Consider the following 27,512-nt stretch of genomic DNA (forward strand, 5'->3'; position numbering starts at 1 on the left):
TTGGTTCTCTCACATGTATTTTTTGAACCATTGGTAATGGCTGATCCCATGTGATATAAACTTCATCATTCTCATGACTTTGTAAACCAGCATGTATGCAGTGTGCTATCCTGGGCCACTAATATTAACCTTTCATTTTTTGGTTTAAATTTCCCTCTCCTTAACCATTCTTGTGTCAGATCTTGATCAGAATGAGGTGGTTCCAGGATTTTTCTGTACTTGCAACTATATTTATGCCTTTTCTACATTTTTTTACTTCCCATTTGATCCTTCTCCGTATATTCTTTTACTTTTTGGCACATTTGTTTGCTGCCTGATTTTTGTCTCCTTCTGGTTAGGTTTCCATTCCTACTTGACACTAACAGGTTTCTGCTAAACTAAGCAGGGAAGTCATCTTAGATTTGTTCTCTTCATGTTTTAAAACTTTAACTACATTTGGATCTGAGGAGGTCAGCAGATAACAAAACAACCACCACCAAATTCCTATAGTGAAACAAGACAGCCATAAGATGGTAAAAGGCAGCCAAAAAACATTCACAGTAAAAAACTATTTGCTGAATGTAAAGGTACACAAAGGAACCAGAACCAGCTCTACTAATATAAAAATGTAATTGATCTTTGCATAAGCCATATTTATTTCCTTTCTTGACACTTGAACATAAGTAGTAGTGTCACTGAGTAAATCTAACATTTTGCTTGCATAAAGTAGTCTGTAGCCACAGCCCCCACCCTTACCAGGTTGCATCACTCTTAAGTCCTTGTTGTCCTTAATCTGGTCTAATAGTTCTCTCTCAGCATTTATTAAATTGTCAACGGCCAGTTAGCTTGTTTCAATAACAATCCGAAGTTCGTTTCACATAATTTCTCAAAAACAGTAACCAAAGGACAACTAGGTGGCATGAACATACTTTTCCTTTTTAAAGATACCTTTGAAAGGGGTGGCTTGGAACTGAAACATACATTCATACCACCCAGCTGTATTATTGTATTATATATTTATTGTATGTTTTTTTACTGTCTCCCTTCTTTTTTCCCATTCCCTTTCCCTCTCCCCTCCTTCCCTTTTCCCCTCCTACTTTTTAGATGTGATTTTATACATGTGATCGACTGTGTTGTTTTTATTGTCTGGCTTTTGATATTTATAATGAGCTACAGCTGGAATGTTTTTTAATTAATACCGAAGAAGAGTCTGTTGACTTCCAATCTTTATTCAACATTCTCTTTAGCTGCATCCTGTGTCATCTTGCTGCTCTTTCATATGGAAACTCACTGGCCTACCACTCCACAACATTGAATGCATCAGAGTTGTCACTGTGTCATGCTCCTTCCCTTGCTGTGCAACTCCAACATAACTTTTGTACTGGTTTCCTACTGAAGTTTCCAGAGCATCTTCATGTGGCAAGTAATCAGATGGTTCCCATTCCACCTGTTTCTCCTTAATCTGGGGACTTGTTGTTCCATCATGCTGTGACTTTACCAGAGCTGGATTTTCTACTCTAAATTCTTCATTTCACAGGTAATGCATAACTTCAGTTTCCGTTTCTTTAACTTCTCCATTAATAATCCTCTTTTTTACCCCCCCGCCCTTTGTTTTCTTATTTTTAGAATTGTGAAAATTTCAAAATCTGGATGCCTTTTCCCTGTATTTCTCTTCAAATATCCTTGGTGCTGCTTTTTTATTAGTTTTGCTTTCTCCTTTGCATAAATACTGCACCATATTAAATCACTTTCTCTTTCCCATGTTCATACTTCATCAGATGTCTCCCGCTCCACCTATTTCTCCCTGCTTTGGGGACTCATTGTTACATCACGCTGTGACAACCTGTGTTAGGCTTTCTACAGTAAATCCTTCATTTTGCAGGTATTCCATAACGTCAGCTTCTATTTAACTTCTGCTTTACTAATCATTTGTTCTATGTTCCTTCTTTGTGATCTTAATTTTTGTACTGTGAAATTTTCCATATCTGGGTGACTTTGCCTGTATTTCTCTTCAAGCATCTTTGGAGCTGCTTTTTTATATTAATTAATTTGGCTTTCTCCTTTGCATAAATACTGCACCATATCAGATCTCCCTTTCTTTCCTGTGTCCATTTTCTTTCTGTACCCTTTCAAATTGCTAGGTTTTGTTCTTTATATTTTTGCACTTCTTCATTTGATTCGTTTTCCAAAGGTTTCTTGGTCTATATAACATTTTTCATGAATCTGTTGTATTAATGAACACAAATGTGCATTTGAAGCTTTTGACAGTTTTTCTTCTGCAAGTATTTTCCTTTATTCCAATTTATATCTTTTTGATCATCTTCCATCCAGACATTCTGGGCTTCTTGCATAAAGTAACAATACATAATTTCTTTCTCATCCTCAGTAGTTGCAGTATCATCTTTATGTTTCTTTTTTGTGGACCACTACTTTTTTCTATAATGTGGAGGCCATCCTCCCCAAGAGCCAGGCCTATCCTCACTGTAGGAATTTTTCCATGTCTTGAGGATTCTACACCATTTTTTTCAGTCCTAGCACCAGTGTGCATACCAGGATTGTGCACTTTTTTATCCTGTGACTTATGCACCTAGCTTTTTTATTTTTTAACCTACTTCTGCCCATGATGTATGCTATATAAAATATAGTCTATATGTCAGTGTCATCTTGGTGAGATTTTGTAAAGACAGGGACCACTTCATGAAGGTACTCACCAAGACCTGTGGACAAATTCAATTCCAGCAATTTTACTTTCCTTTGTTTGCTGATTTTATCATCTCGCCATTCAGTCTGTTCTTTGTGGTGTTTTCAGTTTTATACTAAACTCTGAGAAGCAGGATATTGAGAGTTTGCAAAAGTCTGATTTTCCAGAATAAGGTAGCTGGGCTAGTATACAGGACTTCTCTGTCTTTAGGATAACAGGAAATCAAGATGCAACATTCCAAAACTGTTTTCTTCAGTTGTTTGATCAGTGGGATTGGCAGATTAGAAATTTACAATAGAGTGGGTACATGGACTGTTACCATACCAAACATAGCACTCTAGGCAGCAGGCTTCGATTCTTACAAAGAAGGAATGCACTCTCCTGAGCCATTCTTCACACTGGTCACTTATAAAAATGCCCTAGTACCCCTACTCACTAAATTTCAGAATGGAGATTTAAGATTCAGTAGTGATTTCCACTGACCTTAATAGCTGATGAAGCAGTGGCAATGCCATACAACTTTTCTCTAGACTCCACACTCAAGAGTTCAATCATCATCCTAGAATTAAGGGAAAAAGTTATTAAAATCTGCCTGGGTTCATTAACTGATAACTGGAGCCTCCTAGACTTAAAAATTATTCCCCAGCATGGGATACCCTCACAAAGTAAATCAATAAAATATCTAGGCAATTATCAGCATTAAATAAGAAGAGTCTATTTATACACCAGAGAAGATTCAAAATCATTTTGAGATACTTGGTGAAAATGAATCAGACAATAAAACACCTTGCATAATATCATGCAGAGATTGGTGGCAAAACATAAGTGCATTTGGGAAGGATGATTTACATATTCCAGCAGCTATAGAAAAGATAGAGACCCAGCAAACAGTGCTCAAGTTCACCTGTGGCTCAAAGGAAGAGAAGTAGCTCTCCATTCCATCCACAAGTGGTGAGACCTTTCATGGTTTCCTGTAACAGAATGAATGAATGACAACCTTTCTCAGCACTGTCAAGATCTTTTCACTTCTATAAAAAACGTCACTGTATCTATCCATATTTATCTTGTAAGCTGCCAAAGTGCTACAAAAGGAATGTTCTAACATGCACTTTAGTTTTATTTTGATTTTAATGACAACATTTGCTACTAAGTTTAAACAATTCTGTTTTCACATTATTTGAGGACTCCTTAACAGTAACTTAATGTTCCAATGACTGAGCTACTGTGCTGTTTAACTGGAGCATGGTATTTTAAATATTTATCTTCCTTTCCTCTCTGACATCAGCACCTGTTTAATGTCATTCTTTTCACCTGCTATGTAGCTAACTGGCCCTTCTAATGAATGAGGAATGCACCTAGTTTAGTATTCTCAACAAAAGAGCATTCATTGGCTAGTTACCTACCACACTAAAATCAAGGTTTATTATGTTAATGTAAAAATCACTGCATATACCAGATATGTAATAAAATACCAGTCTTACAGTGAAAAGAACAGTTGTGTACCTACCATAAATGTAGATGTTCGAGTGTATTCACTGTTGCAGTCATTACACTTGGGTTATCCTGCTGGCAGGCTACCCGCAGTCGGCCTGAATTCCAAAGTCCTGGTCCGGCGTCGGTTGCTGTCGCCTCTTCCCTGACGTCAGTGCGCCAGGGGTATAAAAGATGCAGCTGATGCCATTTTCTTCAGTCTTTCTTGCCGCGCGGTGCCCGATGCAAAAGCAGTTCGCAAGTGCCAGTTGGCCGACTCCTGAGATTTTTGAAATCGAATTTCAGATCCGAAGTCTTCAATAAAGCTAAGTACCCCGTTGGGGAAACCTTTTTCTTGCTCTAGACTGATGTCAGAAAAAGTTAACAATTGTATTTCTTGTGGGAAGCAAATACCTCATAAGGATTTTCATTCTTACTGTATTCCTTGCCTAGGCCCTGACCACGACGTTGCTAGCTGTCGGTTTTGTGCTTGATTTAACCAACATACTGTTAAGCGTCGGTACATTTTGCTTTTCATTACTTTGGCCGAAGGTTTAATTATATAAGGCTGTCGGAACAGCCGACGACCGGAGTTTATAAAAAGCGCAAGGAAAAGGAAAAGGACAGGCATCCGAGGTCCAAAACTGACAAGGCCTCCGCTAGGCCAGTCGCCGGTTCTCAGTGAGTCACTTTCACAGCCCCTGATGCCCGCTACCTCAGAGCCACAGGCTGCTTCCGACTCCCACATGAAGACAGCTAGGCCTCTGGATACTCAAGGTATTGGACCCTCGGAAACTATTCCCTCAGATTGGTCCGAAGCCGCTGAGCAGGCATCGGCTTCTGAGGGTGTTTTCAGGCCTACACAGTTATATATCAAGCCAACCTCAGCTTCCAAGGCAAAGACTAAAATAGCTTTAAAGCCAAAGAAACAAGTACAGCATTCTCCTGGACAGACTTCCATGCCTAAGAAAGAGATGCTTAAAATGGCCGAAGACCTAATTACTTTGATCAGGGGTTCCCATCCCCCTCCTGATAAGAGGCCTAGGCAAGACACAGAATACGATTCTTCTGATCAGGTTTCCATTTCCTCTGACTCCTCTTCAGAACAGGGATGCTGTCTTCCTCCCTATGAGGATTCTGATGCTGAAGAATCTATTCCTTCAGCTTCTCCTCCTCAGGATTATTCCTTTGAGGAAACCCTGCATACCATGAGGGAGCATTTCCACTGGGAGAGCCAAGATTGCTCAGAATCTAAGAAAAGGCTCATAGACTTTCTTCTACTACCTCAGCACAGACCTCTTGCTATTTCAACTGTTCTAGACATTGTAGATGATGTATTTTCAGAGTCCGGCCTGTCTCCCGACTCTTTACCTCCTGCACCTGTTAAGCCAGACAGATACTACAGGGTTCCAGACTCTTATAAATTTCTATACAAAAACCCTGCTGCTGACCCAGAAACTATATCTCAGGGTCCCAAAGGGGTCAAGGCCTCTACTGCAAAAAACCCTGTCCCCTCAGATAGGGATTCTAGGGCACTGGACAGTTGGGGGGAAAAGTTTACACTTCTGCTACCTTGGCTGTAAGGGCTTTAAATTGTCAGTTTCATATGCTTAAATATCAGCAATACTTAATGTCACTGCTAAAACAGAAAATGTTGACAAATTCTGAATGTTCTGAAAACAAGGAAATGCAGGATTTATTGCATGCAGCTGAACAAGTGGGAAAGCAGACTTTGCAATGTGGTTTTGATTCACTGGAGGCCTCTCGCAGGGCCGCTGTTACAGGTTCTGTCATTAGAAGGCATGCTTGGTTAAAGGAACAGATTCTGCCTGATCATGTTAAAGCAAAATTATTGGACGCTCCATTACAGCATGATACTTTGGTGTTAAGGCAGAAGAGGTGTTGAAGAAAATGGAGGATAAAGCGAAATCTATGCAGACAGTTAAGGACTTCTTACAGGTACAACCCCCCAGATTTAGCAGAAACTGGCCTTCTAAGAATTGGTCCTTTCCAGTGTCAGGCCACAAAGAGGCAGATATAGACGCCCTAGAGGCAGACAGCAGCCCCAGGGGCTCATACAGGCCCAAACAATGGGGTGCTTCTACCTCCAAAAGCGGAGAAGACAAATCACAACCATATAGGAAACAGTCCCAATGACTTTCCTCTGCCAATGCCAAGCACTTATCTTTTGGCAGCACCCTTAGGGGGAAAGCTAGCACTTTTTTCACAAAATTGGCACATGATCACCCAGGACAAATGGGTCTTAGATATAGTCTCTCAGGGCTACAGGTTCCACTTTCGCACCCTTCCAAAGGCAAAAGGTATGCCAGACCTGCCACACAATCAATGGGCAGAGGCACAAAAGCAAGTTTCATCTCTCATAGGCATGAGGGCTATTCAGCCAGTTCCACAACAAGAGCAGGGACAAGGATTTTTCTCAAGACTTTTCTTAGTACCAAGAAAGGACAAAGCCTGGAGACCAATTCTGGACCTGTCTATTCTAAACACTTTTCTAGACGTTCCAAAATTCAAAATATTGACTCTGCAGCAGCTTCTGCCCATGCTGGGCAAGAAGGCTTGGCTTGTAACTTTACACCTAAAAGAGGCATACCTGCATGTCCCAATCAAACAAACACGCAGAAGATACTTCAGATTCATAGCAGGCTCAATGCACTACCAATTCTCTGCACTGCTCTTTGGCTTATCTACTGCGCCCAGGGTCTTCACAAAATGCCTGGCACCAGTAATTGCATTTTGCAGACAAAGAGGAATTCAAATATATCCCTACTTGGACGACTGCCTTATTCAAGCAGAGACCAAAGACATTCTACTAAAGCATATGGCGTTTGTAAAAAGATTACTAATTTGCCTAGGGTACACAGTAAATGAAACGAAATCAAAACTAGTACCCTCTCAAGAGATAATATTCCTGGGTGCAAGCTTAAATACAACTGCCCAGATGGCTTATCTCACTCCAGACAAACAAAGGCAACTGACTTCTTACTTCGAAAGCATGGTAACAAAGACCCAGTTATCTGCAAGAAAAATTCTGCAGGCTTTGGGCTTCATGGCATCCTGCATTCTTCTAATTCCATATGCACGACTGCATATGAGGAAGCTACAAAGGTATCTAAAAAGTGTTTGGACTCAACATTGCCACAGCCTGGAAAAGTACAGTTTTGTACCTACCATAAATGTAGATGTTCGAAGATCCACATTGCTGCAGTCCTTACACTTGGGTAGTCCGCTGTCCTCGGTCGGCCCGAATATCAAAGTATAAGGCTGACGTCGGTCAGGGCGCATTTGACTGACATCAGGACGTCAGGGTACAAATGCGCATGACCGACGTCATATCCTCAGTCTTTTCTTGCCCCAGATGTCAGAAGACCCTAAAAATAAAGGTCAAAACCAAAAGACAGCAAACAACCAACCAACCACCCTTGCACTAACTATATGTACAATATATACAATATACACAATATGTACAACCCAACCCACACAACCACCTCTAACTACAGAGGGGAAGGAGGGAGGCTAAATTGGACCGCAGCAATGTGGATCTTGAACATCTACATTTATGGTAGGTACAAAACTGTACTATGTTCTTCATCTCACATTGCTGCAGTCCTTACACTTGGGTAGAATCCCAAAGCAGAGGTAAGGGAGGATGGCTAACTACAAGGAAGCAGGAGCTGCCAAAATGCCCTGCAAAACAGCAGTGGCAAAACCAGCCCTGGACTTAGAGTAAAGTGGCAGGTGATAATGCCTAGAGAAAGTATGCACAGAACTCCAAGTAGCTGCCTCCAAAATATCCTTGGTTGCCACTCCCCTCAAATGCTGTTGAAGTGGCAGTAGCCCTAGTGGAATGAGGCCTAATCCCAGCTGGAATCTCCTTGCCATGATGGGAATAACAGAAAGCAATGCAAAACCCAATCCACTTAAAAATAGTTTGTTTTGACACAGGCTTGCCCTGAGAACTCAAAGCAAAAGAAACAAACAACTGCTGAGACTGCCTGAACCCTTTAGTTCTGTCCAAATAATAACGCAACTGCCTGTGGACATCTAAAGTGTGCAAAATCTTTTCCCCTTTATTTTGGGGATTTGCATAAAAAGTAGGCAAATGAATAGTTTGGTTTAAAGCCACACTAGAAACCACCTTAGGCATAAAGGAAGGATTAGTGCGTAATGATACCCTATCCTTATGGAAAATCAAGAAAGGCTCAACCGCCATAAGGGCCTGTAATTCAGAAACCCTTCTTGCAGAGGTAATGGCCAACAAAAAAGCAGTCTTCCATGATAAATATTTCAACTCAGCAGTAGCTGCAGGCTCAAAAGGTTGTAGAGTGAGTTTCTCCAACACAAAATTGAGATCCCAAGCAGGAGTAGGAGCTCTTCGTGGGGTCTTATATTCTTTGCCCCTCTAAGAAATTGCTTGAACAAAGGATGAGAAAACAATGGTGGGTTGCAATCATAGTGAGCTGAAATTGCTGCAGCATGAACTTTAATAGAAGAGAAAGACAAACCTTTGTCTAGTAACTCAGTAAGATATTGAAGAGCCACACACAAATTAGGCTCAGAAACATCAAAATCTTTTGCTGCACTCCAAAACAAAAATCTCTTCCATTTGTCTGCGTACACTTTCCTTGTACTAGGCCTCCTAGCTTCCAAAATAACATTCAAAACTTGCTGAGGAAGTGGAGGCCCACTATGGTTCAAAACAGAATATGCCAGGCTGTTAGGTGCAGAGAATGAAGCTTGACATTTAGCAAATGGCTGTCCTCCTGCGACAACAGGTGTGGAATCGAAGGCAAAGGCCATGGAGGCTTCCATACCAGACTTCTCAGTAATGGGTACCAGTGTTGTCGAGGCCAATCCGGAGCTATTAAAATCATCCTTGGCTTGTCCTGTCTGACCTTTAGAAGTACCTTTGGGAGGAGAGGCAGAGGTGGAAAGGCATACACATGAAGATTGCTCCAATTGAAAGAAAGAGCATCCACTCTCCAAGCTGTGGGATGAAACCTTTTTGTGCAAAACCTTGGCAGCTGATGGTTTAGTGGAGAAGCGAACAGATCTATGTCTGGAGTTCCCCAGGACACTGTCAATTTCTGAAATACATGAGGATCCAATTTCCACTCGTGGGGATCCATAATTCGTCTGCTCAACACATCTGCTAAGGAGTTCTGTGCTCCTGGCAGAAACCTTGCCTGAAGATTGAGCTGTAAACTGAGAGCAGTCTCCCACAAAATCATTGCTTGTCTGCATAGAGGATAAGAATCGTTCCCCTTGCTTGTTGATGTACCACATGACAGTTGTGTTGTCTGTTAGAATCAACACCTGCCCTGGAAGAAGTAATTCCTTGAAAGCTATTAATGCAAACTGGACTGCTAACATCTCCTTCATGTTGATATGTAGATGTTGTAGTCTGACAGGCCACTTGTTTTGTATCCACTTTCCATTTAGATGAGCTCCCCAAGCTTTGTCTGAGGCATCTGTCGTTAAAATCTGACTCGCCTCTGGCCGGGTCACAGAGAGTCCCTTGTTTAGGTGACATTCCTGAGCCCACCACAAAAATTCCTTCTGAATGCAAGGTATTATTTGAATGACAGTGTCCAGATCCTGGCAGTGCTGTGTCCATACATTTTGAGATACCATTGTAGCTTCCTCATATGCAGTTTGGCATTGGGAAGCACCAGAATACAAGATGCCATGAACCCTAAGGCTTGAAGGACTGTCCTTGCAGTCAGCCGGACTGATGAGATAGTTGATGGAAGTAAAGGGATAGACTCTTTTGTTTGTCCGGGGTTAAAAGGCCATCTGGGATGCTGTATTCAGTCTCACACCCAGAAAGCACATGTCTTGAGAGGGTACTAGACTGGACTTTATTTCGTTCACAGAATACCCCAGGCATCTTAGCACTGCTATCACATATTCCAAATGATGAAGAAGCTCTTCTCTTCCTTGAGCCAGAATTAGGCAGTCGTCCAAATAAGGATAGATCTGTATTCCTTTTAGTCTGAAGAAAGCTATCACTGGAGCCAGAACTTTCGTGAACACTCTGGGCAGTAGATAAGCCAAAGGGCAATGCAGAGAACTGATAGTGAGAAGCCCCAGCTCGAAAACGCAGATACTTTCTGCAACTTAGTCTGATAGGAACATGAAGGTAAGCCTCCTTGAGATCCAAAGTTACCATCCAATGATCTTTGCCCAGCAGAGGTAAAAGCTGCTGCAACGTCAACATTTTGAACTTGGGAATGTCCAGATAAGTGTTGAGGATAGATAAATCCAAAATTGGTCTCCACGTGTTCCCCTTCTTTGGTACTAGGAACAGGCGAGAATAAAATCCTAGGCCCACTTCTGGCAGAGGGACCGGCTGTATGGCCCCTAGTTGGAGCAACAGAGAAACCTGTTCGTGAGCCTCTATTCTTTGTTGAGGAGGAACGTCTGGCATGCCTTTGAAAGGAGGCAAGGTATGGAAATAAAACCTGTAGCCGTGGTGTATGATATCCAATACCCATCTGTCCTGGGTAATTAAACTCCAATTTTCTTTGAAAAGTGCCAACCTTCCTCCCAAAGGTGCTGCCAGACGAACAGGCTCTGGCAGCTGAAAAGGTAGGTCATTGGGTCTGCTTATGAAAGGACTGACCCCTGCCCTCACCCGAAGCCTGTGCAGGAGAACTCCCTGTTCTAGGCCTGAAAGAGCCCTGGGCTCTGCCCTTACCACGTCTAGATCTACCCCTAGACTGTGAATCATAAGAAGGATACGTCCACCCTTTAGTAGGCCAATTTCTACTAAACTTTGGAGGCTGGACCTGCAAAAAATCTTTAACAGTCTGCATAGACTTAGCCTTGTCTTCCATTTTCTTTAAAACTGTCTCAACAGGAGGACCAAACAACACGTCAGATTGTAAAGGAGCATCTAAAATCCTTGTTTTAACATGTTCAGACAAATTCTGATCCCTCAGCCAGGCGTGCCTGCGAAGAACTGACCCAGTGGCAGCCACCCTAGACGAGGCCTGTACAGCATCAAAACCACATTGCAAAGAATGCTTACCCACCTGTTCAGAAACATGCACTAAATCTTGCAACTCTTTACAATCAATACCTACTGCCAGAGCATCAACCTTAGACTTCAATTGTGAAAGGAGATAGTTTTGGTATTTCAACATGTGAAACTGGCAATTCAGAGCCCTCATAGCAAGAGTGGAAGAAGTATAGACTTTCTTTCCCCATCTATCCAAGGCCCTAGCTTCCTTGTCTGCAGGAACCGGATTCTTAACAACAGAAGCCTTAACACCTTTAGGCCCCTGGCTAACAGTTTCTGGGTCTGCCCTAGGACTCTTAAAAAGATACTTATGAGCTTCAGGCACCCTGTAATACCTATCCGGCTTAACAGGAGCAAGAGGCAAAGAATCAGGATTAAGAGAAGCTTCTGTAAAAACATCTTCCACTACATCCAAAACAGGAGGTATAGCCAAAGGCCTATGCTGGGGTAAAAACAGAAATTCCCTAAGCCTTTTCCTGGAATCAGAGAAGTCCTGACCTTCCCACTTAAAATGCTCCCTCATGGAATGAAGAGTTTCTGAAAAAGAAAAATCCTCAGGAGGAGTAGCAGAAGGAGTAGAATCATCCACATCAGAATCAGAATAAGGAGAGTACTCCTGCAAGTCTTCAGCCGAAGACTCTGAAACATCTGAAGCCTGCCCAAAACCCCCCAGCTCAGGCTCCACCCTAGGTCTCTTATCAGGAGGGGGCATAGAACCCCTAATCAAAGTAATCAAATCTTCTGCCATTTTAAGCATATGCTTCTTGGGCACAGTACCTGAAGAGCTAGGGGTAACACCAACTGAAGCTAAACCTGGCCTGCTCCTGGGAGAAGCCTTTGAAACAGAAGGAGAGGGCCTAGCCACCTTAGGAAGGGAGGGGAGTATAGTAACATGAGAAGCCCCCTCAGCCTGACTAGTCTCCTGAGAGGCCACATCTTGCAATAATAAGGTCTCACCCTGGGAACACAAAGAAACCTCCGGTGGAGCCACCGGCTCCACCAACACCTCTAAAGAACCGGCGTCCGGTACAGACGGTTCTTCTAGCCTAGGCTTAACTGCCTTGTCCTTGCGCTTCTTCGAAGAAGCGGGCGGAGCATCCGACGGCATTTTATAGTTGCACCGCTTCCCAAAGACTAACCTTGCACAATCCAACCTTCTCTTTATAGTGCGTTTATTAAATCTAGCACAAGAGCGACAGCCAACAACGTCGTGCTCAGGCCCTAAGCAAGGAATACACAAAGTATGATAATCTCTATGCGGTATCTGTTTCCCACAAGAAATGCAATTATTAACTTTTTCTGACATCCGGTAAATGCCTGAGGCAAGAAAAAACCAAAATATTCCCCAACGGGGTACTTAGCCAACTTTGAACTCGGTCTGAAACTTCAAAATCGAAAAATCTCAGAACGCCAACCGGCACTTGCAATGCTGCTTCTGCATCGGACCATGCGGCAAAAAAGACTGAGGATATGACGTCGGTCATGCGCATTTGTACCCTGACGTCCTGATGTCAGTCAAATGCTCCCTGACCGACGTCAGCCTTATACTTTGATATTCGGGCCGACCGAGGACAGCGGACTACCCAAGTGTAAGGACTGCAGCAATGTGAGATGAAGAACATCATTAATTACCCTCATTCCCTGCTTGCAACAGGAGTTTCGATGGTGGGCACAGGCCTGTCACCACAACAAGGAACAGCCATTCACTTTACCCACAGCCAGGCAAACACTAACAACAGATGCATCAGATTATGCCTGGGGGGCCCACATGGCAGGAAAATGTATTCAGCGCACATGGCCCACAAGCCAAAGGCATCTTCACATCAATCAAAAAGAGATGCTAGCTGTAGAAAATGCCTTGACAGCCTTCAAGGATCTACTTCATCCAGGACAACTGCTGATAAAGACGGACAATACTACAGTGATGTGGTAGATAAACCAGCAGGGAGGCACACATTCTTACCCCCTCTGCAGACAAGCCATGAATTTGTGGAACGTAGCATTGACTTATCAAGTACACCTGCAAGCACAATTCCTGCCAGGAAAAACAAATGCTCTGGCAGACAAACTAAGCAGAAACCTCATGGATCCTCACGAGTGGAAACTGGATCCACAAATCTTCAGCATGATAACAAGAAAATGGGGATGCCCAGACATAGATCTATTTGCCTCCCCTCACAACTGCCAACTACAGAGATTCTGCACAAGGACATCACAAACAAGCATGGAAAGTGGATGCTCTGTCATTCAGCTGGAAAAACCTTATAGCATATGCCTTTCCTCCACTGCCTCTCCTCTCCAAGGTACTCCTAAAGGTCAGACAAGAGAAGCCAAAAATTATACTGATTGTCCTGGATTGGCCACGCCAGCACTGGTACCCAATCCTAAAGAGCTTGTCACAAGGCCCAGCCTGGACATTGCCTCAAATTCCTCATTTACTGACCCAACAAAAAAATCAGATCCTGCACAGCCAACTCAGAACCCTAAATCTGGCTGCTTGGCGGATAATGTAACCATTCAGAACACACCTCTCTCTAAAGCAGTTATGGATGTTATTTTGGAGGCCAGGAGGCCCAGCACCAGAAAATCTTATGCAGAAAAATGGAAGAGATTCTGTGCTTGGAACCAGGCACAAGGAATTGACACGCTTGTACCAAATATTCCTCAGATTTTACAATACCTAACTGAGATGCTGGACAAAGGCCTATCCTTCTCATCAATCAAGATCCATGCCTCTGCCATTTCAACTCATTACAATACGGACCCACCTATTTTTTCACATCCACTGCTAAGGCAGTACCTCAGAGGGGCCAAAAATATAAGAACTCCAAGGAGAGCACCAATACCTGCATGGGACCTCAATTTTGTCTTGGAAAAACTCACACTGCCTCCTTTTGAGCCAGCCAGTACAGCTGAGATAAAATTCTTATCCTGGAAAACAGCTCTGCTCCTAGCAATAATTTCAGCAAGAAGAGTCTCAGAGTTACAGGCTTTAATGGCTGTGGAACCTTTTATTATTTTCCATCCGGACAGGGTTTCTCTAAGGACAAACCCAACATTTATGCCTAAGGTAGTGTCCAGTGTGGCTCTTACCCAAACCATTCATTTGCCTACATTTTATCCAAACCCACAGAATAAAGGGGAGAGAGTTCTGCATTCTTTGGACATACACAGACAGTTATGCTTCTACTTGGACAAAACTAAAGCTTTCAGAAAGACTGAGCAACTTTTAGTGGCATATGCTGCAGGATCACAAGGAAAGGCCATTTCAAAGCAGACTATCTCAAAATGGATAGGCCACTGCATTTGTTTCTGCTATTCACAACATGGCAAATCAGTGCCTAAGGCCATTAGGCCACATTCAACCAGATCAGCAGCCACTTCTGCAGCCTTCCTCAGAGGAGTACCAACCAAGGATATTTTGGAGGCTGCAACTTGGACTTCAGTGCACACTTTTGCAAAGCACTACCACTTACCTCTTTACTCTAAATCCAGAGCAGGCTTTGCCACTGCAGTTCTGCAGGGCCTCATAGCCACTCCTAATTCTATTTAGGCCCAGCCACCCAACCTCAGCTTTGGGATTCAACTCAAGTGCAATGATTGCAACAGTGAAACACGATGAACATAGTACAGTTGTGTACCTACCATAAATGTAGATGTTCGAGTGTATTCACTGTTGCAGTCCAGGTTACCCTTCCTCCATCCCCCTTTTCTTTGCTGGGACTTATCTATACTTCTCTATCCTGTACAACCTATGTGGTGTATTTGCTTGTAGATGAAGGTAACAATTATGTTACTGCATGCTTTTTATAAGCAGAATTTTTAGCCTACCTTTTTGGGGGCACCTGTCATCTGGGGCAAGAAAAACTTCAGGGAAGAGGTGACAGCAACCGACACCGGACCAGGACTTTGGAATTCAAGCCGACTGCGGGTAGCTTGCCAGCAGGATAACCCAAGTTTAATGACTGCAACAGTGAAACACGATGAACATCAATTATTTCAGAAATAAACACATTATCAACTCTTGCAGAGCTATCGGTTTCCATCATGCAAAACTAAAGGACTGGCATGAATGTATATATGCTGCAGTCATATGTACTTTTAAACAAAAACATTCATGTTTGTATGTCTATCAACTTCCTCACATTCATAATCAGATCTTAAGTAGCACTTAAGGTTTTGAAGATTTATAAAATGCATTTTTCATCTTTTTACTCAAAACATCCAACACAATAAGGTATGAGAACTTTTTCAATAAACATGAAACAGAAAGCTTAGAAATATGACATTAGGCCACATTTTTTATGAAAACAAATCGCTTTTACTTCTGAAGCATATACTTTTTTTTGTACTTAATTTTTACTGAAGATCTAATTTTTACACATAAGGCCTAATACACACCATCAAGCATATTATAATACAACACACTTTTTGTCAAACAGGAAAATCTCTCACAACTAAGTACACTACTACATTATCATCTGACATGTCACCTTTAAATGTATATCGCCCTGGTCTTCTCTCTTTGCTTCTGTTTCAAATCCACTCCTAGAAAATGTCCTTGTCCACTGTCTCACTGCTCACCATCCTTTAACCTTCAAAAACTCACTGTAGACACGTTTGGCTAATACTCTCCCCAACACTGGTCTACTTGCAGCGTTCTGTTTCTTTCTTCAATGAAAATTACATATGCAATAATTCTAATCTTTTAATTTTTGGTTGAGGTGCTTCAGCTTCACAGCCCCCCAATAATCTGCTGTTCATTTTCTTTCCATTTCACTTTCATGTAACTCTTCTTCAGCTTCCTAACTTCATTACAGTAACACTACATGTGAAGAGAGCTGCTCCTTCCTCCCCATGGCTGTAACATTCAGCTGAATCTTTCCTCCCTGTCTTAACTCATTCATACATATAGTGTTTTTTTCTGTATGCGTCCATTTAACACCCATGCCTCAGTATGGCATCCTAACATTTTTTGGGCCTCTTTCTTTAAGTCACTTACCACTTAATATTAAACAGCATAGGAAAAGGCAAGGAATAAGAAACAAAATAATATTAATCTTGTTAACACAGGATGTCCTTCAGTGAGGGTATTAAATGGTAATTTTGTACAGTACTAGTGCTCCAGCCTCAAGCTCCATTAAATTTTCCCTTCTTATAATGCACCTTGTTGTAAAGCTTCATCAAATCAAGTTTGCTAACTTAGAGCAATAGTTCCTCAAGGTCTTTCAGAAGTAGATACTAGAAGGGGGATGGGTCAGAAATGTCATATCAGATGGACACAGATGAAAAGATCCAGCATTATAAGTACATAACTACTGTATCTTATCCATCCTGTCCATCTAATCTGACTGTTGGGTCAGAATCCCTAGCCAATTATCCATTCCTTGAGTACTGTGACCCCAAAGGATGTTCTAAATCTAAAAATTATGTCCAGCTTATAACGATGTTTAGCAAATATATACAAAGAAGCTGAAATAATTGCTGCACAAATTTAATCCACAGAAGAGTTAGAACTACAAAGCCAAAAAGAAACCAACTGAAATGCACAATGCTCTGGAGCTCTTCTCAACCACACTCCATTATTAAATGACCAGTCAAACAAATATTACATACACATAAATACATGTTATAAAATTGAGCGCTTTCTTCGCTTAGGACTTCATCAGAATAATAGCAAGAATATTTCAACTGATATATATATATACACATATACACACACACATACATTTGAAACCAGAGACTAATATCCTTAATTATTTAACTAATCAACCAATCAATCTATTAGTAACATAAAGCAAAATAGTTAAAAAGCATATGTAGTACTAGATGAGATGTGACATAAAATATGTTAAAACTCATTAAAAACCATGATAAACAATACATATTAGTAAAAATACATTTATATGTGTACACACACAATAAAAAAATATTTGCATGCAAGTCCATACTAACACTCTGAGTATATGTAAAAACATACAAAAATATATAGTGTTAATAACATACGTATATGACCAGGATACCTCAAATACCTAATTTTTTTTTTATGTATATAAAGAGGCTTTGAGCCACAGCAGACTCCCTATGGACACCATGTCATTAGACCATGACCATTTGTGGAATTAAGCTACAGCTGCCATCTCATTTCTTTTAATTCTAATAAATCTTCCCAGGGTCCTTGTCTACCATCAAAAATAATATTATCAATAACATACAATATGTACCTATGGCTACCATTCAATTTTATTTATCTAAAAAGGGCATTCCGTTCATCACATCTACCAATCACATATGGATGCTGGTAGATTCTGGTCCTAAGGCATTTACTGGTTTTGCCTATATAGAATCCTGGGCAGTTTTGATACTGTGTTATTCTGATGAAGTCCTAAAGGATGAAAGCACTCAATTTTATACAATTACTTATGTGTATATAATGTGTGTTTGACTGGTTATTGATTGTAGGACTGGTCATTTAATAAAGCAACATGGTTGAGGAACTGGCTCCTGAGCTTCGTGGAATCCACAGAAAAGTTCCCGAAAAAGGAGGATGATGTGGTCACTGACTTTGCAGAATGAGCTTTTGGTCTAAGAGGTAGAGCATGATTATTGAAGGAATATACAAAAGTTATGCTATTTGAAATCCATCTACCTTGGAGACTTTCAAACCCAATCTATTAGGGCAAATGATATAAACAGTTGTGGGTCTTTCCTGATGACCTTATACTGCAAAGACAGAACTGCACAGTCTGTGATATCAAGCGTGAAGCAAATATTTTCCATTACTGGAGTGCTTGGGAAAGAACACACTCAGATGTACTGATTGGTTAGGGTTAGATTTGGATGCCAAATTAGGGGAAAAAAGGTGTGGTGCATAAAGAGACCCTGTCTCTGGGAAAAAAACAGATAAGAAGACACAGATGAGAGTCCATACAACTCAAATTCTTCTATTTGATGTTACTGCTACCAGGAATAAAGTTTTCCAACAAAGAAATTTTAAATACGTGGTGGGAAGCTGGATCAAAGGGGGCCTCTGTTAGCACCTCCAGAACAAAATTAAGATCCTATGGAGGGACTGGTTCTCTAATGGGGGATGAAGCATAAATGCTCCCTTAAGAAGGGCCCTACAAGACCTATGATAAGCCAATGAAAGGGAATCAAATTCCCCTAGATGGAAAAGGCAAGCAGTCCTACAGTCCCTTCAAGCTAGGAAGGAGGCCTTCATTTGCAGTACATTGATGTGAAAATTGGCTTCCTGATTTGACTATGCACCTGGGGCCACTCTCTTCTAATAATGGGCATCCACTCCAAGCAGGAGTTGTCTGTGGTCACTATGACTGAAAATGGGGGAAGAAGGAACGGCCTCCCCTTGTAATAACAATGGGGAGATCAACCACCATTGAAACACAATCCTGCAGAGATTTGTAATCTGTTTGAGAAAATACAGTGAATCCTTCTGTTGTGACCACTGTGCTCTGAGAAGCCACTCTACGGTCCTCAGGTACTGGGCTAGGTGCACCGTTTGAATAGCAGATGTCATGAGGACTAAAACTCAAAAAACAAGAACTGATAGAGGAGATGAAAACTTCTTGAGGGAGAGAGATGGTACAGGGCCTGGTGCCCAGGTGGCATCTAATGAACTGAATAGATTGTGTTGGCGGTTGCTGTAATTTCTCATAGTTGACCAAAGCTTCCAAAGAGAGGCAAAGTTGGAGCAAGTAATCCTTTGCCTTGAAAAATAATTCCTTTGATGTGGCAGTGAGGAGCCAGTTGTCTAGGTATGGGAAAACCCTGATACTGAGCAGCATTGGGTTCATTGTTATCAGAGACATGCACTTGGTCAGTCTCTAAAACACATTATTTATCAAGGAAAGCAGCTCAGGATGTAGCTTTTCTTTATAGAAATAGATTTCATAAAAGCTGAGAAGGTGGCCACAACAGCCAAACAATTTGACTATTATAAGTTTTTAAATACAGTTTCCACCTCCTCTAATGTAATAAGCTGTACTGAGGTGCTGCCCCCGGCTTGAGTTGGCCTTGATATGGTCAGTTAATCAAGAAAGGTTGGTATTTCTACAGTATGAGTTGATGAAACCTAGATCCTTTCAAACAGATGCAAGTAACAGGACCTGAAACTTTCCTTGATTTCAATAGGATCCATTGTGAAAGTCAAAACCCTACTGCATCAAACTTTCAAACCTATTACTCCTACTCTTTCTGCCTTAATCATTCAACTAGGGATTTCTAGGCCATCTGAAAATGTTCACAGTACTTCAAATTTCAAGGCATCAAGAACAAAGTTAACGTTCTTGTCCAACAGCACTGATCTCTCTCTCTCTCTCTCTCTCTCTCTATATATATATATATATATATATATATATATATATATAAATTTTTACTTCGATTGTGTTCTCTGTCAATTCATGGTCAGCCATTTTAATCAAGAGATGCAGCACAAGCACAGCTCTCAATTTCTTTAATCAAGAATCTGGGACAAAGCCAAAAATAATGGGGAGACAAAGGCTAAAAATCTGGGAAAATGTCTGAAAATTACCTTCATTCAATTAAAAATTTAACAAGGTAACAGGTTTTGCATCAAAATACATTTTCTGAACATTAAGAAGTGTGAAAGTCTAATGAATGGCATTACTGACCAACTGTATTCCTCAGTGATCAACCGCAAAAATAAAAAAAATTAACAAGGGACAAAACAAAATGAGGATAGTTCTAAAAAAATAGAATATATGACAGGTATATGCACAGGCAACCTCTGTTTGAGAATCCATACCCTTAGCCTCAGTCCTGTCATCTAAAAAAAGAGCATGTACCAAAAGTAGCCCCATTACTTTACAATATTTATAACATAATTTAGCTAACAATGAAACTTTCCTGCCTTGTACTCAGTAATATCCCTCCCTGCACTGTCAATAAACTATAATCATGCATTAACAGCAAGGATATGAGCCATAATTTTCTAATCTCCCTTATTAACTGGCCTGGAGGCAACCACCAAGTTACTAGTTTTATTCAACGGGAGCTCTATAACCCAAAATATTTACAAGATTTGCTTTGCAGATCCTCAGCGGTGTTCTTGACTACAATCTAACAACTTCTTCAAAATAGTTACAAACTCTCCTCCTACAAACCGGGTAGAAATAATAGCAGTACAATTTATAAGCTACAAACTAGTTTCTCATGCTCCATTTCTGACATGCGTTTCCTGTTGGTATGCCAGGTGGAGAGCATGTGTTCTAGCACTGCTTTCACAGTGCAACAGTGTAGAAATAAAGTATTAATGTTTCAGCTTTTTTTAATAAAAATAATGCATCTTTCTAAGGCTATAACTTTTTTGAGATACTCGCCAGGGTTTCAGCAGGATAGTCATGTTCACAAAATCTTGTTTACTGTAAATGAGTATCTTTCCAGGCTTTGATTATCTTCACAGTACCTCTACTTTTAGACATAGGGCAGCAAAGCAAAATGAATTCTAATGTGCTCAGGTTATGTTACAGAACTGTGCACTGTAGAAAAAAAAGACTGTAAATATATCTGCTGGCATTTCAGACCAATGTGACAAACACTTTCATAAACTTTCCTCATTTCTATTAGTATATTTGTACATCTTGATTAATCTTCCATATCATGGACTTTAAATTGTGCCACTTTGAGTTTTCTCTCTGTACATGGCAGCCTGACTTCAACTTTACTCATTTTGTCTAGCAACCACCAATGTTCAGAGGGAAAAAATCTCTCATTTTCTTGGAATGAAGTAGATTTGACTAGTTTTTCTAGTCTGCTACTTTCCTTTTTAATTCTCTACCACTACTGAAGTGAAGTTTACTCACTGGCAAATTGTACTCTGCTTGACAATGTTTATTGTATTGCTACAGATGAGCAGCTCTTGGCAATTCCATTATAATGGGACTAGTTGGTTTCTTTTTTGCTGTATCTTCTTGCTTAATATGAAAAAAAAACATATGCCAACATTAGAATAGCTCATACTTAATTGCAATGATTTTTAAGTTGAAATAACACTTGCAAGTGTTGCAATTTAAATATAATTTTACAAGATGCTCTGCTTGCTGTGCAAGTGTTGTTGCATTGTTTTCTGTAAATCTGCTGTCTGTCCAATGCACTTTGGGATAACTCTATACCCAAAGTGGATGTAGGAACCATTTCTTTATTTATGTATGCATGTATTTTCATTTATCAAACCATGGGGCTACCAAGCATGACCTGCTTTACAAGGGCAGATTACTTCTTTGTTGTCTTCAGGTATGGTAAGTAGCCTGTTGATCAAAAGATAGATAAAAATGTACATGTATGTTTGCTGTCTTTGGTTTTGTTAACGGAAATGAAGGTCTTTAATATCAGGCAGTTCTGTCTAAGACTAAACCACTGTATATTATTTTGAGGACTCCACACAGTTCTATTAATGACTGTCACAACAGATTACATATTACTAATGGAGTGAATTTGTATGCTTAAAACTCTAAGCTTTGTCACATGACAACTTGTCGCCATGGTGATAGTTCTAGTCTAGAAGTCCAAAAATGGCCTCACGTAGAGTGACTTCTATCTTCCCTACTTATAATGAAATGCTGAAAAGTAGGTCGGTCCAAACAGTAAAAGTTTTTCACAATGACTTTTCTAGATGCTGATGTGGCTAGTTCCAAAACACACAGTGGTGATCAAAGCATTTTCAGAATTCTTGGAAAAGCCTATGACAATGATCATCTTCTACATTTAGGAGTTACTGGGCATTAGCCTTTTTCTCCTGAAACAAGGTAGCTTTACTATCACACCAATTTTTACCTCTGCTAGTGAATTTTGCAGTTTCTGGAAGTACTAAGGCAAACTCCTTGTCTTCCCCTACTGCATACCCATGACAACAGAATGGGTAACTGTTTACTAGAAACAAAGTTACATATTTACCAGAAAATATCCTTTCAATTGTATCTGTCCAATACAACGTATGGGTCCTTGTGACCCACTTGTCAGATCTCATCCAGCAACATCAGTGCTCCAGCTTCAAGCCCCTTAAGAATTTTCCATCCCATAATGCATTTGTCACCCGATTTAGTTCAGATCTCTGTTGATGCCTAAGAACTAGTTGTGAGATATTGACAAGTAACAAAGTCCTTTGGAAAGTCGAACAATCCTTCAGGTCTTACAAGAGAAGGATGGGAGAAGATGGGGGGGGGGGTCGACATATCCGCTGGATATGAATGAAGGATCAATCACTATGTTAAGTAGATAACTTTCATATCCTATTCATTCAGTCTGTCTAATCTGAAAAATTGGTCAGACTAACCAGTTGCAAGTTTTCCTGAGTGACCTCAAGACAGGAGACCTTTCAGAATGATAGGCCCAAAAGAATCCTCTGGAGGGGACAGTAGGGAACCCTCTAAATCCTCCAAGTCAAGGTCTGTGGTGGTAGACTCTGAAGAGGAGTGTAGGCACTTCCTTTTTACGTCCTCTTTTTTGGAATATCAGGAGTGGCTGCTTCTGACTCCTCTGAAAACTGAATCTGCTGTGGAGCAGTGGGATTGAGATGCAAGTAGTGAGTATTTGCATGGATCCATCTCTGGAGGACCCTGTGTGAAGGTTCTTGCAGGAAAACCAATTATCCTCTCCACCACATGGAAGGCAAATTCAATCTCAGAATGATCTGAGGACCTTGCTCAAGTCAATGGAGCCAGCCTCCCTTCAGAGTGCCAGTACTAAAGGCAGGAGTAAGGTCTAAGCTCAAATGGTTGGATGGCTACAATGAGGGGACCAGACCAGAGGAACCAAAGGTTGGTAACTCCAGCAAGGGAACTGAGATCATGGTGAAGTGTTTGGATCTGACAGTTGCACCAAGTGGTTCAGATTGGCTTCATAAGTACTCTTGTAGGACCTAAACGATTGTGTTGACAGTGCCAACAAGGGTTGGGGGAGGGGTGCTGATCCAGTTTATCTAAACTGTTTAAAAGAGAAGAAAGAGGAGGATCCACAGACAGATATGCTGAAACTGAAGGAGGATGAACCTCAACAGAGGCATAAGAGGGACCAGAAGACAGTAACTCAAAAAAATATTTGAGTACCACAGGTGAAAAATCCTTGATGGTAATCTGCGTTATTAGCTAGGCACCAACTAGGAAATCTTTTCTGTTTGCTAACATACAACTTTCTATTTGCAGGCTTTCTTGCTTCCTTCAATACCTACTGCACATCCTCGGAAAATAGGTGCCTAAAAGGTATCAAAATAGAATCATCATAAAAAAAGGAATTAAATCATCCAGACAGTCAGACGTTTCAGGTCAGTCTCAAAGTCCCCTTGTCTTGTGTGAACAGATCCAATCTGTATGGAAGCTTGTAGTAACTGCGCTTGGCCAATTCCACAAGGCAGGAGAACCAATTTTGCCTGAACCAAAGGGGAGTTATCACAATTTTTTTTTTGGGATTCTTTCTGAATTTTTACAACTACCCTGGAAATCACTGGAAGGGGTGGAAAAGCATTCAAGAATGTCGTTTATCATTGGAATGATACAGCACCTGTTCTCCTTGCTTGGTTGCAAAGATTCCTGGAACAGAACATGTCCAGTTGTTTGTTTTAAAAGAAGGTGAACAGATCTACTTGGAGTGTTCCCCACATCTGGCTCAGTTCCTGCAAAACCTCTTCAGAATTTCAACTTATGACAGTCTGTCCAGGATCTGCTGAGCTTGTCTGCCAATATGTTTTGTTAAAGGTATATAATAAACCTGAATCATTGAGGAGGGCTGTATAACTACCCATCAAATTATCACTGCCAACTGAAGAGAGAGTACAATCTGGTGCCCTCTTGTTTATGTACCACATTACTGTGGTATTATGTGCATTAACCTGAAAAGGACCTTGTCTCCAAAAATGATGTAGAACCTTTATAACATCAATTTCAGACAATTTCTTTGACACTGATGTGCTTTGATCTGACTGACTAGTCCCACAACCCTTGCCCTTTTACCCCCATGGAAACTGCTCCCCATGCAAAATGTAAGAAGTCTGTACAGATTGTGTTGAGGTAGGTTCAGAAAAAAGGAGTCCCTGGATTGAAAGCTATCTGATCCATCCACCACTGTAGTCCTGACTTTACAGAGTTCAAATCTGGAATATGGAATTTTAGGGTGTGAAAATGCTGGGTCCACATGTTTTTGAGGTACCATTGAATCTTTCTCATATGCCTCCTGGCAAGTGGCATCACTGGGATCAGAGAAGCCATAAGACCCAATATCCTGAGAAATTCTCTGACAGAAGTTAAGACTGATGAGGAAAGTTCAAGCATGCTTCCAGATATAAATTCACATTTGTCATGAGGAAGAAATGAATTTTGCATGACAGCATTTATACTGTATCTCCAACACAGTCCTGCATGATGGAGTAAGGGTGGATTTTTGCAAATGTATCTGGAATGCCAGATGAACTAGGCAAAAAGTAACATCTGTTAAGGACTCCTGACATGTGGGTAAAGACACTGCACAGATAAGCAAGTTTCTAAATACGGAAAAATGTGTACACTCTGAAGTCTGCAGCATGTCACCATTTGGACTAGGCATTTTGAAAACACTCTTGGTTCAGCAGACAGTCCAAAGAGTAATGCAAACAACTTATAATGTGACCAAGATACACACAAACTCTTAAGCATCTCTTGAATATATGTGCTAAGGGAATGTGACGGTAAGCATCCTTTAGGTCTAAGGTCACCATAACACAGTGGTCTGAGAGTAAAAAGGAGAGATCCAAAAAATGGTCTCCAAGAGTGTTCCTTTTTGGAACCAGAAACATTCTGGAATAAAAGGTCCTTCCTTTGTGTTCTGCAGTAAGATGTTCTATAACTACTGCTTCTAACATGTTGGAACACCTACGCAAACAACTCTGACTGGGAGGGTGAGGCAGGATCCCCCCTGAAAGGAGGGAGCATTTTATCCATTGCTAACAGTAACCCTCCTGGATCACCTTTTAAACCCATTTGTCTGAAACTATTTGATGCCAAATGGGGGCACTGAGTGTCGGATTCTGTGAAAGGGTAACAGGTGTTGGGGCAAAAATCTCTGTATGATTTTACTCAATGTGGCTGCTTTTATAGTTCCCTCCAAAAAGGGCTTAGCCTATAAACAGCCACAGTGACTGTGTGGAAGGGGTTAAAGCTTTGGTAAATTGGCTAGTTGTTATAACCTTGGGAGGATACAACCCATAGGTTACTGCAACAGTGAGAATGATCATCATCAAAAAAATGCTACTAAGATCATAAAGTCACATCCATCTACTTTTGCAGATCACAACTGTCACACTGCATGCCAAACTGACTCTCTGAAACTCGAGTAACCTGACTTAATCACTGTCCTAAAATATCTTCACACATCTGCAGACAATAGCTTTACCTCCAGCCAGGGTTCCTATTAAATGATCAAAGATGCATTCTTTCGAATGCGTCTTGATCGAACTTGAAGGCATGAAAAAGTATATAAGTGAATTCTTTCCCTGGGAAAGAAATTGCTTGGCCGCTTCCATTACTTTGCCATTTTCGTGACTGTAGTGTGATCTCGGAGTTGGTATATTTAAGTAGGGGGGTGGGGGTGGGGGGTGAAGCCCCCCACTTTATGTAAGGTTTAAAATGTATTTATTTATTTTTTTTTTAGTGGAATAGTGATTTTTTTTCCCTTGGAAAAAAAATCTCTGTTCTAAGCGTTCAAGATTGTAAGGTTTTGCTTACATGGGTTCGATAAATCATTGTTCGCTTTTTTTAAGCATTCGATGATTTAACATAGACCCCTCCAGCCACCATCTGTTTTCATAAAATTAACATCCCCATAAACAATCACACAGATATGCAACCTGTACATCATGGGCCTGAGGCAGTAAACACCAAATAAATGTATGTCCTGACAATAACGGGCATAAATACACATATACTCACACTAACCACAACACAAATGTCGGCTATAGTTGATACTATTAGTGTACATTCTTACATCAATCCCCTTAATTGTTGCATTAGTTTAACATTAGAGGTGGTTATTAAGCACACTGTTCATGACTGCTTCAAGCAGAACAATTAATTTTCCTCATTAAATGTTTGAAATGAAACCCACCGAGAGGTAGTTACAGCCAATGTTTTACTGAATATCAGCAGTCATTTTGTCTCACTGATCTCATTAACTCAACACAGCCTGCATCCTAAACATATATCTGACAGCCACACAGACACCAACTATCACAAATACATTCTACTAGAATACTCAAACCATTTTTTTTACACAAACTAGCATAAGAGAGAGCCTTCATTATATACTAATACTACTATTACAGCTGGGATATGACTGTAACTAATGTGCAAAGTTTGAAACTCTGTTAAGTCACTGTCAGCACAGGACAACAGAAGGCAGATATTAGAAACAGTGACTGGCAAATGGTGAGTGATCAAAATAATTTTGTTAAATATAAGGCCACATAAAATAATTCATACATGGGACAAGATGCAAGGTTGACACTAAACCATTTTGCAAATAATTGAAAATCTGGAACAGTGTTTTGTCCTGAGAAAATACTGTTTGGGAATACAAGAGATAATGCACTGTTGGACCTAATGACACATGAAGTCAGTGTTCAAAACAATCAGAGTATTTAAAGTACATTACATTACCAAATTCAATGTATGAAATGAACAAAATAAGATCTTTTTAACAACTTTGCATTTCCAAATATATGAGAATTAAAATGTACTGCATGGTAACCAACAAATTGCACAGCTGTATTCACATTTGATGAGTGTATAACTTTAAAAATAATGAGGAAGGGATTAGCAATTTACCACGTTAAAATACAGTAAGAAAATGATTATAATGTGAGGATCTGACCCACCTGTTACAGTTATGTGAGCTTCACTAAGTGATTTCACCATCTTGACTTCAGAGTGGGGATGTAAACATGTTTCTTTAGTTTCTAATATGTGGGGAACATCTGATATTTTCTCGTCCTGCGACTTTTGTTCTTGTAACCTGCTATGATTCTCTATTACCTTGTTAGCAGCCTCCATGACGACTTTTGTATTTAGGCTTTGAGTAGCCATTGCCAAGAGTTTATCATCATCGTCATCCCCTGTATCCCAAGCATCACTAGTGATACTTTGAAATTCTTGAAATGATATGGCTTTTTTTGGTTTCACTTGCGTGGTTTGAGATTTGGAGCCAGGCTTTATTAAACTGGAAAAGCAAAGCATAAAATTGAAAAATAACCAAAATTAAGGTATGAATTATTATCATACAAGCAGTAAATACAACAGCATTTACTTCTGATATACAGAA

At 40.6% G+C, this 27,512-nt stretch overlaps 1 protein-coding gene across 5 annotated transcripts in view; it reads right to left on the reverse strand.

Annotated features, from left to right (window-relative positions):
* TBC1D22A (TBC1 domain family member 22A) overlaps window positions 1-27,512 on the reverse strand; it is a 5,448,426-nt gene that overhangs the window by 5,025,510 nt on the left and 395,404 nt on the right. For all 5 annotated transcript variants that reach the window (XM_044088378.1, XM_044088376.1, XM_044088377.1 and 2 more), the window contains exon 3: window positions 27,070-27,410. In XM_044088378.1, coding sequence (XP_043944313.1) covers window positions 27,070-27,410 — 341 coding nt within the window. The remainder of the gene's footprint in view (window positions 1-27,069; window positions 27,411-27,512) is intronic.

Source organism: Protopterus annectens, chromosome 11.part0 (assembly GCF_019279795.1).
Source record: "Protopterus annectens isolate FY-2018-M chromosome 11.part0, PAN1.0, whole genome shotgun sequence".
In the NCBI taxonomy this organism is placed as follows: Eukaryota; Metazoa; Chordata; order Ceratodontiformes; family Protopteridae; genus Protopterus; species Protopterus annectens.